The sequence below is a fragment of the Electrona antarctica genome (genome assembly GCF_951216825.1).
Source record: "Electrona antarctica genome assembly, chromosome: 14".
In the NCBI taxonomy this organism is placed as follows: Eukaryota; Metazoa; Chordata; class Actinopteri; order Myctophiformes; family Myctophidae; genus Electrona; species Electrona antarctica.
The window spans coordinates 16272771-16290270 of NC_136795.1; the positions used below are offsets into that span (position 1 = coordinate 16272771).

At 43.8% G+C, this 17500-nt stretch overlaps 1 protein-coding gene across 1 annotated transcript in view; it reads left to right on the top strand.

Moving 5' to 3' along the window:
* Positions 1 to 10640: 10640 nt before the first annotated feature.
* The window catches only part of cacna1aa (calcium channel, voltage-dependent, P/Q type, alpha 1A subunit, a), a gene marked incomplete at its 5' end in the record, with an annotated part of 149325 nt that continues 142465 nt past the window's right edge, over positions 10641 to 17500 (top strand). Inside the window, one exon of the mRNA XM_079519710.1 lies at positions 10641 to 10985. Coding sequence (XP_079375836.1) covers positions 10641 to 10985 — 345 coding nt within the window. The remainder of the gene's footprint in view (positions 10986 to 17500) is intronic.

Here is a 17500-nt window from a genome sequence, read left to right on the forward strand (position 1 = left end):
TTTATCTCCACAGTGTCTGTGGAGGACTGGGTTCACTGGGGGCGGAGCGCTCTACATGCATCCATCCATTCAATTATTCAAACTTATGAATCATTGAGTCACGACACTCCGTTTTAGGCCCTTGCATCAAAGCCCCAGCTGCACCCAGAGTTTGAATGTTTGAAAGCGACAGAAAGAAATAAACCTGACAACAGAGAGCCACCCCCTCCACTTTCTGCTCATGAAGATGGGAGTTAGGGCTGGGCAATTAACCTGAAAATGTATCCAAACCTACATTTAGAATTAGAACTATACGTTTTTTTGTAACCGACTACATTGATTAGTCTGATTAACCACTTCACCCTGTATTATACTTCTGCTGTACAATGATGGCTTACAATGATCCTATATTAAAATTGGCTTAAGGGACCTCTGACGCCACGCTCGTTCAATTACATTTTCAGTTGTGGTGGCCACTGTTGACCAGAACCGCCGAACCACCCAATTTTCCCCTTATATGGACATTCCTGACATCAGGGATCTCCATATATAGGCATGAAAGGGAGACGGGCTGACAGATACAGAGATCTCCATACATCGTGACTTGTATTCCTATGACCCAGCAGCCCTACTGGGAGTATTGTTCTGTTAAGCTGTCAGAACCCTGCTGTGTTGTCCACAGGGTGTGGCCCATTTAAAGGAACCCCTGCAGATACATACACTGACTGTAACCAGCATGCACAGACTTCAATATGAATTTCCTTTTCCCTCCTACGAATGTATAAAATGACCTTTGTCAGATCAGATCTTGTCTTGCCTCTGTGACAGACAGCGGCTCCCTGAGTCAAACCTATTCCCACCAGTCTCCACCTAGAACATGTGCCGTAAAAGAGTAATTTAGGCCAGTGACTCTCAAATTGAGGTCTGTGGACGCCCAAGTGTCCTTGAGGGAATTCCAGGGGGGGTCCCCAGCTAAATGATTGACCGTTAAGGGGCTTTCAAATTAATTAGGTTGATAATCACTGCTATAGAGCCACACCACTTCTATTTTGGGGGTTTCAAATGGGGGTCTGCAGGCTAATATGTTTAATTGGGGTGTCTTCACAGTAAAAGGTTTGAGAAGCACTAATTTAGGTTGCTCACACTGGCAGCCGAAATCCGATATTTGGCCTATTTTTACTCAAATCAGATGGGGTTTTATCAAGTCTGGACAGCAAAGAACAACAAACATGGGGGACTGTGCCATCTTACCTTCTGGACCTCAGTGCGGCATTTGACACCGTAGACCACAGCATCTTACTCCACCGTCTTCAGCACAATACTGGCATCAATAGCACCGCCCTGGCTTGGTTTTCATCTTACCTCAACAACAGAACCTTCACAGTTAATATCGGCAGCTTCTCCTCCCCACCCGCCCGTCTGTCATGCAGGGTCCGACAGGGATCGATCTTGGGCCCCATTTTATTTTCCATATACATGCTCCCCCTAGGCCAAATCATTCACAAATACAATATCTCATTCCCCTGTTACGCAGATGATACACAACTCTACCTTCCCCTGTAACCAAACAACCACTTACAACTGGATAACCTGAGGAACTGCCTCACGGATATTAAACACTGGATGTCACAAAACTTTCTGCAGTTAAACGATAGCAAATCGGAAATCATCATATTTGGTCCACCTGACTCCACCGCACAGATCCAGACGGACCTAGGCAACCTGTCCTACCTACCCACGCAAAAAACCTGGGTGTGCTTTTTGACTCAGAATTTAAATTTGACAAACAGGTAAACGCAGTTGTGGAATCAAGCTTCTTCCACCTCCGCTCCATAGCCAAAATAAAACCATTCCTCTCCACTCCCAACTTAGAAACCGTCATTCATGCCCTCATAACATCCCGTTTAGATTACTGCAATTCCCTTTTCATTGGTATCAGTCAGTCAGTCCTAAACCGTCTCCAATTAGTCCAGAATTCAGCAGCCAGGCTCTTATTAAATTGTTTTTAAATGTGCTTTATAAATAAAGGTGATTTGATTTGATTTGATTTGAAACATGGAAACTGATTTTTGCATATCAGAATTGAACGACATTCCGGCCCAGGCAGCTGGCGTCGTAGACATCCAGGCACCTAGGCTGCTAATCCAGCCTGACAGTGTGGCGTGGGTTCGAGTCCCGATCCCGACGACTATTGCTGCTTGGCACTCCCCATCTCTCTCTCTCCCCATTTCCTGTCAGACTACTTTACACTGTCAAATAAAGGCAGAAAAAGAAGAATTGAACCACATTCCTAGGTGGTTTAGATATGTTTCAGTCTGGACACTCACACACTGAAGCCTGATTTATACTACGATGGTGTCACATACCGAAAAGGACAATCCGTCCTAAAGGATCGCTTTTGAGAAACAAACCAAATCTGCCGGCAGTCTGAACAAAACCTGTGCTTAACTAAGGAAAGACAATAATTGCAGGGGTGGTTCACGTCTTTTGTTAAGAATGAGACATTACCAGTTTTTAATCCTGCTAGCAAGATCATGAGGCTCTAAAGTCTAAATGATAGTCTGTTCAAAGCAAGTTTATGCACACGCGTGCGTGTGCATAAACTCGTTACAATGTTAATGAGAGTTTAAGCTAAGTTTTAACTTAATGTTGAAATCAAATCAATCTTGCCTTGACATGCCCAGCTGTGCCAAAGCAGCCTGTCTTTAACTTTCCATTTTGTTGTGTTGTGTACTATATATTGTGTAGCCTGAGAGAAACAAAAACAGGGACTTCTCTGCTGGAGTTGGGTTCTCTCCAGCTGGGTAACAAGGCTGGGAACATGTTGGCGCACTTATAGAGCATGCTGCATGCCAGCATGCATGATGAAGAGCTCCTCAAATGTGCACGCACGCACGCACGCACGCACACACACACACACATGCACACACACACACACACACACACACACACACACACACACACACACACACACACACACACACACTGTGTGTAGTTATTGACCCACTATTGCAGGCACTATATCCATTTAACTCTGTCTTGCAGACACAGGCACGTACAGTGATTTTGTGAGTGGTGCAACCACTCCTATAGACAGCTATGTGTGTCCCTGTAGCTGGGTCCCTGGCTGGGTCTGTCTGTCCGAGCACGAAAATAGCGTTTGGTTGGTTTTCACAACCAAGTGTCACTGTTGTGCAGCCTAACACACACACACACGCACACCATCCTGATTGGCTATGATTGGCTTCCAAAGTTTGCAGTAGTGGCATTCACCAAATGCCAAAAATCATGAACGCTTTGGCCAATTGCTGTGAAACTTTGCACGCACAATCACAGTAAGCCAAGGCAAAACTGCCAACCCCTCACATCAGCCTCATGGTGGCGCTAGAACTCTCCACTAAACGTTTTTTTACCTATAACCCTTAAACCAAAGGTTGTATAATCTAAACCATTTTTTCCCTGGATTCCTTGGATCCTCACACTCCATATCTTCAAAACACACTTTTTCTACTACTCTTACAGATTTAGTCCAAAACTCTCAAATCGGTACAATTATATCTCCTGATGAGACCTGAGACACTTTTCTAGTTCATCGTAATAATTGTATTGGGTAATGTGTGTTTTGTAATAATCAATCTATGAGGTATAGTAACTGAAGTTGTCAAGTATTAAACAAATAAATAAGGAAAATGGAAATACGAATAGAGTAAAAGTAGGCCTACTTGAAAATTGTACATAAGTACAGCACCCATGAGTAAATGTGCGTACCACTACCGGTATACTGTAGTTGCTTTCCACCACCACTGTGTACCATATTAGTGGTGTGCTGTATTTGTGGATAGTAAAGTTTGTTCTCTTCAGTGCCCCTAATTCTGGCTGCACTGAATCATGGGGTTTGGACAGAAGGCTTGTGCTCCTCCTCAAGGGCTCTGAATCTGAAGGGCGAGAGATAATTTCACACATCATCACACCGTATAGTGTAAAACACACACACACACACACACACACACACACACACAACCACAAATGCTAAGACACCAATGCACATAAGTATGTGCGGAATGTACAAGCACACGTGTGTACTGTACATGTGCCCGCCACAAACACACACAATCACAAATTGGGGGTATAACCACACAGCTTGAGTCGGCATCTCGCTCAGAAAAACTGTAAATGAGCAACGTAAACCTGCAAGATGTACACATGAAAACATAACACCAAAGGACAGTTCTCACAGTGCTGATATTGATTGATTGAATGCTTTATTAGTAAAACATCACACCCGTGGGAAGTGAGGGGCGCTTTACCAACCCTTATCATCTTACATCATCATAACATAAGCCGATCATAACCATATGCCGATTTGCTCAGTGACAGACAAAACAAACATTAAACTCTGTTCATTGTCAATGGCGTTTTTTAATGTTTGTCTAGACAAGACAAACATTAAACCTATATATATATATTACAAAAATATAAACATCATGGAGGTACATTCAAACAGTGGTTCCCAAAGTGGGGTCCAGGGACCCCCAGGGGTTCTTGAAGGAGTTCCAGGGGGTCCCCAGCTAAATGATAGTTTGGAACCAAATAGACCCTTATTGGTCTGAGTTAAATTAACATTGATTGTACAATATAAATTGGTGGTTCCAGAGATAGAAATGCGTTCAAATGCTATTAAATGGGGGTCCGTAGACTAATGCATGTCAAACTGGCGGGGGTCCTTGAAATTAAACGGGTTGAGAATCACTGCTAACTCACTGCTAAATCGAGAAATCACTGCTAGAGCCGTAAAAATCTTCTGGAGGTCCCTGGCATATCTTTTCAAAATTGGGGTCCGCGGGCTAATTAGTGTCAATTTGGGGGTACTTGACATGAAAAAGTTTGGGAACCACTGCATTAAAACGCTTAAACACATAACATACAAAAAAAAGTCCTGGGGGTTTGTTTTCATTGTGGTCCTATGTATTCAATTCATTAACGGAGCATAGTATATTAACACATTAATGTCATCCACAATTACAAAAATAGCTGTATTTACAGAGGGGAAAAGGGAAAAGTGGCGACAGTGTGGTGACATGGTGAGTATTTGCGAACGCAGTGAGCACTAACTATGAGACCTAGCAGAACATGTCTGTCTGTCTGTCTGTGTGTGTGTCTGTCTGTGTGTCACGCTGTAACACCACCCGCCCGCCACCAGAGGGCGCAGCTGTATCACACACAAAACACACACACACACACACACACACAAAACTTAACTTAACTTAATTCTGTTCAATAAAAACCTATTTGACAAAAAAAAACTTAACTTAAAAAAAAACTTAACTTAAAAAATAAAAACTTAAAAAGAAAAAAACACACACACAAAACCACTTAAAAAAACTTAACTTAAAAAAAACTTAACTTAAAAAAACTTTAAAAGAAAAAAACACACGCACGCACACATAACTGAAAAAGAAATTAAAAAAGAGAACTTAAAAAAACCTTAAAGTATGTAATTTATTCTAATTGTTGTTATTGCAATTTACAAGCTGCGTTCGCTTCCCGACTGACCTTTACATGCTGCTATGTAAACATTTTTGGGGGGAAAAGAAGTATAGTCAGTGGGGCTTGGTAGTGCCATGTGGTGCCAGGGGGCATTAGGAAACACAAAAAGACAAATGATATATACTGTATATACCTGTACAGTATAATATAAAATATTCTTTCCATTGTCTCACATTCGTTTTTGTGAAACTGTGATTTTATTAATTTATTTATTTTTTAGGGAATCTATAAGCCCACTTGGCTTTCATACTGTATACTTCATTGTGTGTGAAAATAATAAGCTTAAACCTAAACATAACGGGTACTCTGACAATGGGTACAACAGGTATTGTTGTAACTGGGTGGGGCATGCATTCCCAACTTTCATTGTTCCTGTTTTGCATCACTCCTGGCTTGCGTGCTCCCCAAGCATGCATGCCATTGGCATAAAAAATTTCCAAAATCTCCCAAAACTGGGCACATATTGTGACCATCTCGCAGTTGGCAGGGGGCTGCTTGAAGCTATGGTTATTTGGTGATCTTTGGCATGGAAATGTTTGGAACCCCCTGGTGTAGCAGGGTACAGGTTGGAATTTTACAGTACAGTAAAACAGTACAGGCATGTATGGTGCAAAATGGAAAACCTTCTGTCCTTAGACTCACCTTGTTCTAAAAATATCTAATGGTTGCTGCATCTGATGGTCTCCCTTGGAGTTAAAGATGGCAAGGCCAAGGGAATCAAGACAGTCCATGAAATAGAATAATCTATCAACAGAAAAACCACCAATGTTATCTATTCTGAGAATCAATGAAGTGGCTCTTGGTGATTTGGTTACTGAAACTGAGTTTATGATCAGGGATTAAAATTACATTTGTTTTCTTGTGCGTCCTTTTTACAGGTCAATCTCTCAATCTGATGGCCGGAAGTATCTCTGAAGTGGACACTTCAAACGCGAACGATCCCTTCCTGAGATATCAGATAGGCGTTTAAGGTCGTGTTGTCATCGATCTGCTTTCCCACATGGAAGGAATATACAGGCTCTCTTCAGACTGTATGTCTTAAAATGGGAACAGGTTTGCCCAGTCACTCTGAATGTGAACACATTTGTCCAGCCACTCTTAAATCTGCGATCATGTCCCATTCACATGAGTGGCTATTTCTGGAATCAATCAATTAGAACACATAATTGATTAAGAGGCTAGTGTGGCACAGTGGCAGTGTTTCAAATTTTCACCTCCACCATTATGCTTCTGCAGAATGAGGCACATTACTAGCTGTGTTCTCCGAATACACTACAACTCCCATTATGCCATTATTCCTAATCTGTTTTTTATTTACTATAAATCAGACATTTGAATCAGGCCAGGCACTAGGGCTATCTCTTTTTGTTTCAACAATAACATGGTGAGAAAAAGAAACAAAAGAACACTGGTAATGCTGAAAAAGCGCTGCTGTATTTGTATTGCGTCAACGTATCGAACAATTCAGATCTTCATCAGGACATAGGCTGTGAGAAAACGAAACAGGCCTACACATAATAATAAAATAGTCTAATAGTACGGCAAGAATAAGAAATCTGACCTCAAAGCGTTCTGTAAGCCCACGTTCTTGTATAGGGATATATTTAAAGATTCTTGTCCCTTGCAACATACTATAGTGTTGTATTTGAAAATGTAAATGTGACTGTACAGACATCGCTACGGCAAATTATGAATGAAGATAAATGGTAAAATGGTAAATGGTGCATTTATATAGTGCCTTTATCCAAGGTGCTTTACATAGATTGTGCCTTACATTCACCCATTCACACACACATTCATATACGTCGATGGCGGCGGAAGCCATGCAAGGCACCAACCAGCACATCAGGAGCAATTAGGGGTTCAGTCTCTTGCTCAAGGACACTTCAATGCTAGACTCTGGGGGAGCCCGGGTTCGAACTGGCAATCTTGCGGTTACCATGCAGCCACTCTACCCCTGAGCCAACGCCGCCCAAAGAAAGTTGAACCAACAAAGATGGTTACCTGCAAAATAAATGGGAACCGGCAACCATGACAAAACAAAGCAATATCAACAACAAAAAATCGAAACATTCCCACAGTAATACATTTGCATTTGGGTCAAAATGCAATCGGCCGATTCTAGTTGTTAATCGGCATCGGTTCGATGAATCAATCAGACCAATTAATTTATCGCTCCGATTAATCGGTCTGTCTTTACTGATAAACAAGCCCAAAGTAACAGCTTGAACAGATCAACAAGCTCACAATATTAAATATAAAGGTATTAAAGTTCAATCTGACTTGCCTAAACCTGCAGTGCAGATACGCTGTTACATGCATTTTTCAGAATGGACAAAATTATTATAATTTTTTAATACAGAATGAGAACATATCAATATTGGTTATCGGCCATAACATCAATTAATTATATCGGATATCAATATCGGCCAAAATGTCCCATCGGCACATCCCTAGTCAAAATGTCCAATCTCAGGTGCTCGGGTGGCACAGTTGTAAAGTACCTATACCTACCCACCACCACAGATTTTAGGGGTTCAAATCTATCGCTGTATCCGGCTGTATCCGGCTTTGTCGAGCGTCTATGAACACTATTCGCACTCGGGTTCTTAAGGCAAAGGCGGGGAGGGTGATATTTGTCACTGCAAATATTCCTACAGGCTGGGGCGGCACATGTTGGGAGGGAGGAGGGCTGCAGGCGCTGCGTCCTCCGGGTGGGGGCTCCTCACTGGCAGGTGAGTCAGTAGGATAACAGCAGTGTGACAACACACAGAAATGTGTGTGGGGAGGAATACATTGACATAAGGGCTAAAATCCAATCTCAGAATGAAATGAACACTGAGCATTATGTGAGCCAGTGAGTGTGTCCTGCAGTCCTCAGTCCTGGCAGGGTATGCCACTGCGGTCGCACCTTGAGCAGACGCGGATGTGTTTTGATGACAGGTAACAACACTAGATTGAAGAAAAGGGAAGACCAGCATGCCAATGCTGTTGCAGCGAGGGAGGGAGGGAGAGAGGAGAGAGCTCTCTCCGTCCATTAATTTCCAAATGTCTGTTGCTAAGAATAGACACCCCCCCCCCCCTTTCTCCCCTTCCCTATAGCAAACTGTGGCGTGTGCAATGTGCATACAGTCTGCTGTACTTGATACATTTCTATATACACATGCATGCGGAACAGGCACTCTCAGTTGGGGTTGCAGTTGTACAGGTTGCACATGCACAGTTATACACACACACGCGCACACACATCACACACGCACGCACACACAACACCAGCCTACACATCTGGCTGTGGCAGCCAAGCAATGCACAGTCTTTGCGAAATCCACAGTGGAGGAGACTCAGGGGAGGATGATGTGTTTTACCTCATCATCCTGCTGCACTATGCAGAGGCTGCTGCCTGAATTTGTACGCATTATTTGATATTGTTTCGGCTCCGTTATGTCTTCCGAGAGGTCGACACCATTTGGGCAGGGCTTTAGCCCGTGGCCCTTTAAAATAAACCAGCGGTCTCCATACGTCTGGAAGTTGGACGAGCAGTGAGTGTGAGAGTGGGGGGGCTGCGTGCGTCATGTGCTGCGGCTGTACTGGCCTGACGCGCGTCCCAGCGCGGCGCAGAATCGATCCCGTTCTCATTATAGTTCAAACTACACGCTGAAAGGCAACCATTTCACGTTCGTTCCAGTCATTTGATGTATAGGTACAGCTGGGCTCAGTTCCAACGAAACAGCCCACCCCTCCCTTTATTTTCTCTCTCCATTCACCCACCCACCCACCCATCCATCCATCCATCCTTCTCCCCTAGGGGCCGCTGGACCGAAAGAGGGGAGGCCGACAGCAGGAGTGCATTTCTCGAAGGAGATAGACCGAAAGGACGCGGACAGGACGCAGGACTGCTTCACAGCGGGTGAAGAAAGGTAGAGCTGCGCGGGGCGGGGATGGTGAGAGACTCTGGCAGTGCTGCCCTGCAATAACTAACCGGAGGAGGAGACCACCATGGGAGGATGTGAGACGGCCGTCATTTACTTGTCTTTGACGATGCCGTCGGTGTGTCCCTTCCTCGGCTTCGACCACGTACGGATGGCCGCGCAGGTGACGGAGAGATGATGATGGTGGTTGTAACGAGAAGAAGGATGCCATCGAATTCGTCTGAGAAAAAAAGAATCCACCTATACAGCGTTCGATTGCATTGACATCGACACTTGAAAGGGGACGACGATTTCTCTCTCTCTTTTTTTAAACTGAGGATATGTGCTCTGAAATCAGGCTCATCAACAAATGTCACATTTTTCAGGCTGTCGAGGTGCCCGTGTGTCAGTCAGTGCACGCGCGCGTGTAAATCGATTGTGAGGTGGTTGGAGCCACATTATAGCCACTCACATACCAAACATTGCGGATGTTTGGAAAATAAATAAATAAATAATAGCTTTCCCTCTTTTTCTCTACCTTTCAAGTCTTCAGAAATGCGAATCTAGGACCAGCATGCCAAGTTGAGTGGCATTCACCCGTAGGTAGGCTATTATTATAAATGTAATTTTTCAATTGTTTTGTTAATTTTCTGCCTATTTGTTGCTGAGTGGGTTTATATTGTTATCAGGCCTACCAGCTGTCACCAGTTTAAAAAAATCACATTGAATCATCACCAAACGCACGGCAGACTTGTGCGCTCACGGCCAAGCTATGGAGGACATGAAACATTTATAGTAACTCTTTCTGGAATTTCCCCCAGATTTCATGTATAGAGGCGGTTGCTCTTTTTTATGGACACAAGAAGAAGGCGATTGAAGGAGAAAGCCCACGGTAGGCTACAGCCAGCCAAACCAACCGATCTTTATGCTCTTACACACCCGCATTTGGCTGCTATAAAACGGAGAGCCAAACGACACTTGGGCGTCCCCGTCTTCTTGGGCCAATAAGGGCCGCATAGTATCGCTCCGTCGCCCAGCGCAGGTGTGCAGCAGACCGCCTGGCAAGTCCAAGAAAGACCGAACCCGTCGTTCACATGAGCAGTCCTGAGCCAGATGGGATGTAATGTTGTGTGGCTGCGTTGCTGAGCATCCGTCTCCTCCTTCTCCGCTGCTTCGTGAAGATTGGCATTCTGTGTCCACTAGGGAATGGCGCGGTTCGACGAGGCACCGGCCAGGTATGGCGGGGGAGGGCCCGGCGGGCACCACGGCGGCCCCGGCGGCCGAGGCGGCAGCAGGCAAGGAGGGCCCCACGGACACGGCATGCATCATGGCCACGGAGGAGGACACGGCCACGGACCTCCAGGTGGGCCCGGGGGGCAGCGGGTGTACAAGCAGTCCATGGCGCAGAGAGCCAGGACCATGGCCCTCTACAACCCCATCCCGGTGCGCCAGAACTGCCTCACTGTCAACCGCTCGCTGTTCATCTTCAGCGAGGATAACTTCGTGAGAAAATACGCCAAAAAGATCACCGAATGGCCATATCCTTTACTTGTCATTGCTTTACAGTGCTACAGCAGCCAGTCAGCCACCCGCCCACCCCCTACAGTATAAGCTTACCAGGCCACGAACAGGTAGGCTACTGTAACTGTACAGACACCTATTTAAATTAATGTTACATCTTCATATTTTTGATTGCAGTGTTATGAGGTCTTTTAGAAGGTCTAGGAGGAACCATGTAGGCTAAACTAAACCATTAGGCCTTGAGCAGGCCTCAGGTTAAGCCTACTACGCTACGTAGTAATTTGTAGGCAGAGCAGAGGCCATATAAATACTACTACAGGGAACACAGGTGACGTTATTTAGAACGACACATTAATGAATGAGCAATGCCCAATTACCACCAGAGGCCCATGAACCACCAGACCCCATTATGAGGCTGTTTATCACTGTCGTTCACACTTGTTAGGCGGCTGTAATTTGCTGACTCGTTTTTGTGTGACCTGTCCATTACATTACATGTTTCAGACTTCAGAGAGAGAGAGAGAGGATATTGGGGGGGGGGGGGGGTCTGGTTGCTGATGTCAGCATGTGCCCTATGCCTCACGCAGGGAGAGCAAGATGGGTAAGGGGTGGGTGGGGAGAGAATAGGAGAGGAGTGAATAGACACCATCCCTGTGTGTCCCTACACTGGAGGACAGTATAGACACCTGCATCATACTGATAGGTGTGTGTGTGTGTGTGTGTGTGTGTGTGCGCGTGCTTGCGTGCGCGCATGTGTGTGTGTGTGTGTGTGTGTGTGTGTATGTGCGTGCGCATGCACGCGTTTGCATGCTTACGTGTTCACAAAAGTGAACACGTAGGTGTGTGTGTGTGTGTGTGTGTGTGTGTGCTGTGTCCATGGGTGAGTGCTACAAACATGGTTTGTGAAAATGCTTCAAATCGTAGCATGCAACTGCAATTTCATCGCCCAGGTTTGAGCACATTGCACCATTTTGGGGCGAAATGGGAGCGTGCTTGCACCTTTATCTACTATAAGGTGTGTGTGTGTTGGGGGGGTGAGAGAGAGAGATAGAGAAAGTGCTAATGAAGACGAAATAAATCAGGATAATGATTACATTGATCCATTCTGATGCTTGAGCAGTGACATAACTATACAGGCTAATTGGGTTGCTCTGTTGAAAGGCAGGGGTACTTATTGTACTTCACCATCACATCTATTCAGTATCAGTACAGGAGTGTGTGTGTGTGTGTGTGTGTGTGTGTGTGTGTGTGTGTGTGTGTGTGTGTGTGTGTGTGTGTGTGTGTGTGTGTGTGCGTGTGTGTGTGTGTGTGTGTGTGTGTGTGTGTGTGTGTGTGTGTGTGTGTGTGTGTGTGTGTGTGCGCGCATGCGCATGCGCATGCATGCGTGCGGAGGAGGAGTGAAAGGAAGACAGGGAGGGAGGAAGAGAGAGACTGAAAGAGATTTCATTGCAAAATCCAGAGTCTCAGTTTATACCTGTGTAAAAATAGACCATGGGTCCATTTCTCTCTGGTTATAAATTAAAACTCAGGATTATGCAGTGTACAAGTGAGTATAATTTTGTAACATTGATTTCAGAGTGTGGGGTGTGATTGTTGTTTATATCTATGTACAGTACATCTAAGCGTATACTGTACATGTATGTACAGCGTATACTGTACTGAAATGTAATAAGGCACCTTGGTGGTATGTATTATGATTCAAGCATGTGTGCCTTGTGCAGGTGTGTTAAATTGTATTGCAAAGGGCCTCCGATGTTCTGTCAGAAATGGAGATTTTAGCTTTAATCGCAGTAATCTCTTGACCACTTAAACACTATACTTTGTTCTACGTCAAATAGTGAAAAATGCCGATCTACAAGCTTGCTGTGAGCTTGCACACCTGTTATTTTCACAGATGTTTGTCTATTTTCACCAAATGTTTTCCCATTAAGACTGCATGCCCATTGTGGTTCAGCTACACTCTTGGAAACTTTCAGACATGCAGACATACACAGTACGAGTAAATGCATCTTCCAAAGTGTCAAGTGGAAACCTTGAGAAAGCAAACCAGATTGCAGCACTGTTAAAGGTTCAGGACTTTGAAGGCAACATGTAACATTCACACACTCTTGGAGATGATTTGTGGTCAACATGATGGCTGTTCTGTGATAGATAGGTCATTTAGAAGGCATCATCTCTTTTTCCGAAGCTGTCCATCTACTTTCACCTCCCTAGACCCTTCTCTTGTGCTTTTGATTAGGCCACCATTTCATTCCCGCATTTTCGACCCTCCACTCCTCTACTCCATGTCTCACCCAAGGCTAACTCTGGTCCATAGCTCAAATGCCTATTGCCTTTGCATTACAGCTATGTTCTTGTCTTCCTGCGCTTGTATGAAATGCAGACCAGCCTCTCATCTGTAGCGAAAATAAAAATAACGTTTTCCCTACTCACCAATACAAAGGCGGCTTATGTTATTAGAAAGGCTACTTTCCTTAGTGGACAGTTGGACACACTCTTTTTGGCGAGAAAGGGATTATTTTTTCCGCCGGAAGAAAAATACGTTGTTACTCCACTGCAGACTTTACCAATATTGCCAAGAGAAAACCCTGTAGACAAGATTTTTAAAATTTCCGGTGAAAAAATATCCCTTTCTGGCCAAAAAGTGCATTTTATACGTGTGGTGGGGGGCTCAGAGTGTGTCCACTAGGCTTTCAAATAACACAAGCCGCCTTTGTATTGGTGAGTAGGTAAAACGTTATTTTTATTTTCGCTACAGACGAGAGGCTGGTCTGCATTTCATGCGAGCACAGGAAGACAAGAGTAACATCTCCTTAGTCCCTAGTTGCCAATAGTGTCACGATATTGGATTTCAAACTTCCATACGATATTCAGAAAAGTATTGATATCGATTTCTCTGAGGTTTTAACATTGTAGTACAAATAAAAGGTGTGCAGTCTTATGCGTTTTCAAAGTATCAACTATTATACACAGTATGGATCATAAACCAAAGTACACATAAAAGTATAAAGTTGTGAAGCACAACAGTATTACATTTCTTTCTGACCATAGTCAACCCCATCATCTTGGTTTCTATTCAGATATTATCCAATGCATCCAGTCTAAGGCCAGCCTACTCAGAACTATATCGTGTAATTCCCCCCCGGCCCCCCCACATACACACACGTTCGTTTCCATATCCTCCTCTGTAGACCGGATATGCAACGATAGGTTGCGATCGCAATTTAGCAGGACAACAACACAGTATATCGGCTTGCAACTGTCCTTTGTCTTTCCGTGTTCATCAGATTAAAATCCAAAGTATTTCCAAACCATCCTGGTTTCCAGCCTGATTCGCTGCGTTCCGTGAATTTGTTTTGTTGTCACTTCGAAGTGCTGCGAAAGTTCCGCACATGCCATCTTGACGAGCCTTTAGCTTATATAAAAAGAAATACGAGCAACGATAAGAACGCAGTGGAGCGGAGGATATGAGAAAAGACACCGGTGAGAGAGCGAGTGTCTCTACGAGGCAGGAGGGGAGGGGCTGCACCTAGGCACTCCAGCAGCGCTGTGTGTAATCCTGTGTGTGTGTGTGTGTGTGTGTGTGTGTAGGCACTGGCGCATGTCTCAACAGATGAGACGGGCAGAGTATCGATACATTGATACTATGGAAAAGTCATATTGAACCGTTTTTATTTTTCGAAAATGCACGATTAATCCGTAGCATAATCGGAATTGGCCATATCGGCCATAAAAATACCATATCGGTATCGGAATGGTCTCAAAATAATACAGATTATTTAATCGGTTTTCACCAGCAAAAAATACAATATTATATTTAATATTTAATTTGTGTGCTCATCTCATTCAATTGTGAAAACAGACACTTGGAAAAGTATTATGCTATTTATTGATTGATTGAATACTTTATTAACAGGCTTTGGGCCAAGCCGCTAGGCGGCTAGGGCCTAGGTTTGTTTCCATTGTGGTCCCCTGTATAATATCGGAATCGGAATCGGTAGCAAATATAACCCTGCAAATAATCGGATATCGGTCATAATTTCATAATCGTGTACCCCTAATATTTAACACTAGTTGCCTATTTGGACTATTTTAGTCTAGAAATAGAAGTTTTCTCATATTGCACCCTATCATGGGATAAATGTCAAGTTGATGGTGGACTCACAGAATGGGTGTCATTCCAAAATGCTATTGTGATTTTGGATTGAAACAGTGATATAATATACATCATCTGAAGTTGATATCTACTGGCGTCTCATTTATTGTAGTCACATTTCCTCAATTCATGTTTAATTGTCCGTCAACTATATTAGGCCCTAAATTGCCTATGCGCTAAGCCATGAGATAGACTAGCGAGCCTTCCCTCTGGCCGGCCGCGCCGGTGTAGTAATGCCAGGGATTCACCTATCAATCATAAGGTCATTTCAGGTAACTCCAGAGCTCACTGCACCAAAGCGGAAGCGACTGCCTCAGTATTTCTCGTGTCTCGCCGTTTATGGCTGGTTTCTCACTGCCATCATCACCATAACCAAACCTAAACTGAGCTATGCTGTGTTGTTCTGAACTGTGCTGTGCTTTGCTAGCCCTGTCACACATTTATTTATGACGTCTTCTGGAGCTGTGCATTGTGAAAACTGAAAAAGGATGGAGTTGTGCAGTTGATTTTAGTCACAAGCTCTAGTACTTTTGAACGCATTGCAATTGGCAATGCAACACCCTGTGAGCTTGTGGATGTCTATTTCTAATCTTTTTATTTTATATGACAACGCTCAATTGGAGACAAAATGGGACCAATAGCATTGATGTATTGAAAATAAACAACTAAATATTGAGAAACGAGGTATAAATGTTTTTTATTTACAGAATAAGATATCTGCTGTTGAAAAAATGCAACTCCTCTGGATCCAAATGATGGCTGACACAAAGGTGCATCTCACCAAATGATGGCTGACACAAAGGTGCATCTCACCGTACAATAATGTTAATATAACACAAAGGTTCATCTCACCGTACAACAATGTTAATATAAGAGTGCACATTACAATACTGTTGGTCTATGCTTCAGTAGCCTAATGCTTCAGTGAAACACAGTGGATTTGTTTCATGAGATTCTTCGAGTAGGGGACATTTTGTTAGATTAATTTGTGTGGTTGATTCAGTGGATTTGTGGTTTAATTGATTGATGTTTTAGCAGACAGGGATTCAGATAACTGCCGGATTCAACAGATTTATGGTTCTCAGTGGATTTACTATTTAGCGGATTTACGACCAACAGCTGGATTTAGCTGTGAACCTTCTCTGGACCCATGGGATCGATGTATTAATGACTATTCTATCACATTCTGTACTGTCGATGTACATTTATCAGTGGTAGTTTAACTCTGATAATCTTACTGTTCTGTACACAGATATACTGCTTAAATTAGACCTAGCACTGCAAAAAAGTAAAACCCGTAACCATGCTGTTAGTGTTACCTCACATTAACATGCAGACATGAGAATAGACCCTTTTCACAGCAGACATAAACACAGATGAAGGTAATAACATTAATTATCTCCACAACACCGAAGACCATGTTTTAGCCCCTGTCTGTTTGCAAGCCTGCCTGTCCGCAGCTAATCTTGAAAGGTACTAGACCACTGGCATCACATTTCTTGTGCGCACTGCTAGTAGGCCAGACAACTCAATCCCCAAATATCAGCGTTCAGCAAGCGATGCTGTCGTGTGATGGTGCACATGTATAAAATGATATATGGCATCAATCCGGGACGGCCTCATACAGGTCATACCTGTATGAGGCCGTCCCGTCATATTTTGTATCTATTGCCAATCCACTTTGAAGAAATATATGTCACAAATTTTGAAAGCATAAAAAATAACTTAAATGATTAAAACCAGGAAAAGACAAACTGATATTGATTTAGTATCGACATATGGCCCCCAGTTTGTGGTGCAGGTCTGTTTGGAAGCACGTGCTTAGTTCAGTTACACTATAAACACCCTTATCCTTGTGTTCATCCACTTCTGGAAGGGAGGTTATTCAGGGTAACATTGAAATGCATTGGCAGTCTAGACCAAATGCTTGTAAATCATTTTAATACACAAACACATGCACGCAAGCACGCACGCGCGCGCGCGCGCGCACACACACACACACACACACACACACACACACACACACACACACACACATGGTACATAATACTTTCCATTGGTTAAATATTTATTTATACCCAGACTGACTGTACCACTTTCACTTACATTATTTCTTTTTCGACAGTAGCAAAACTAGCAGATCTACAAACTCCCGACGCTTGTAGCTACAACTGCTTGTCGATCAGCTATTTTCACGGAAGTGAGGACATTCTGGTGCAGTCATTAATGTTAGCAGACTGTTGTTCTCTCACCATGGATGGACTGACTTGGTGTGTCTCAATGACATTTTGGGAGGATATAGGATGGGATGGGGGTGGGGTGGGGTCAGAACTAAAATGGATGCCTCTGTCCTGTGTGACCTCAGTGATATGACCCCCCCCCCCTCCCC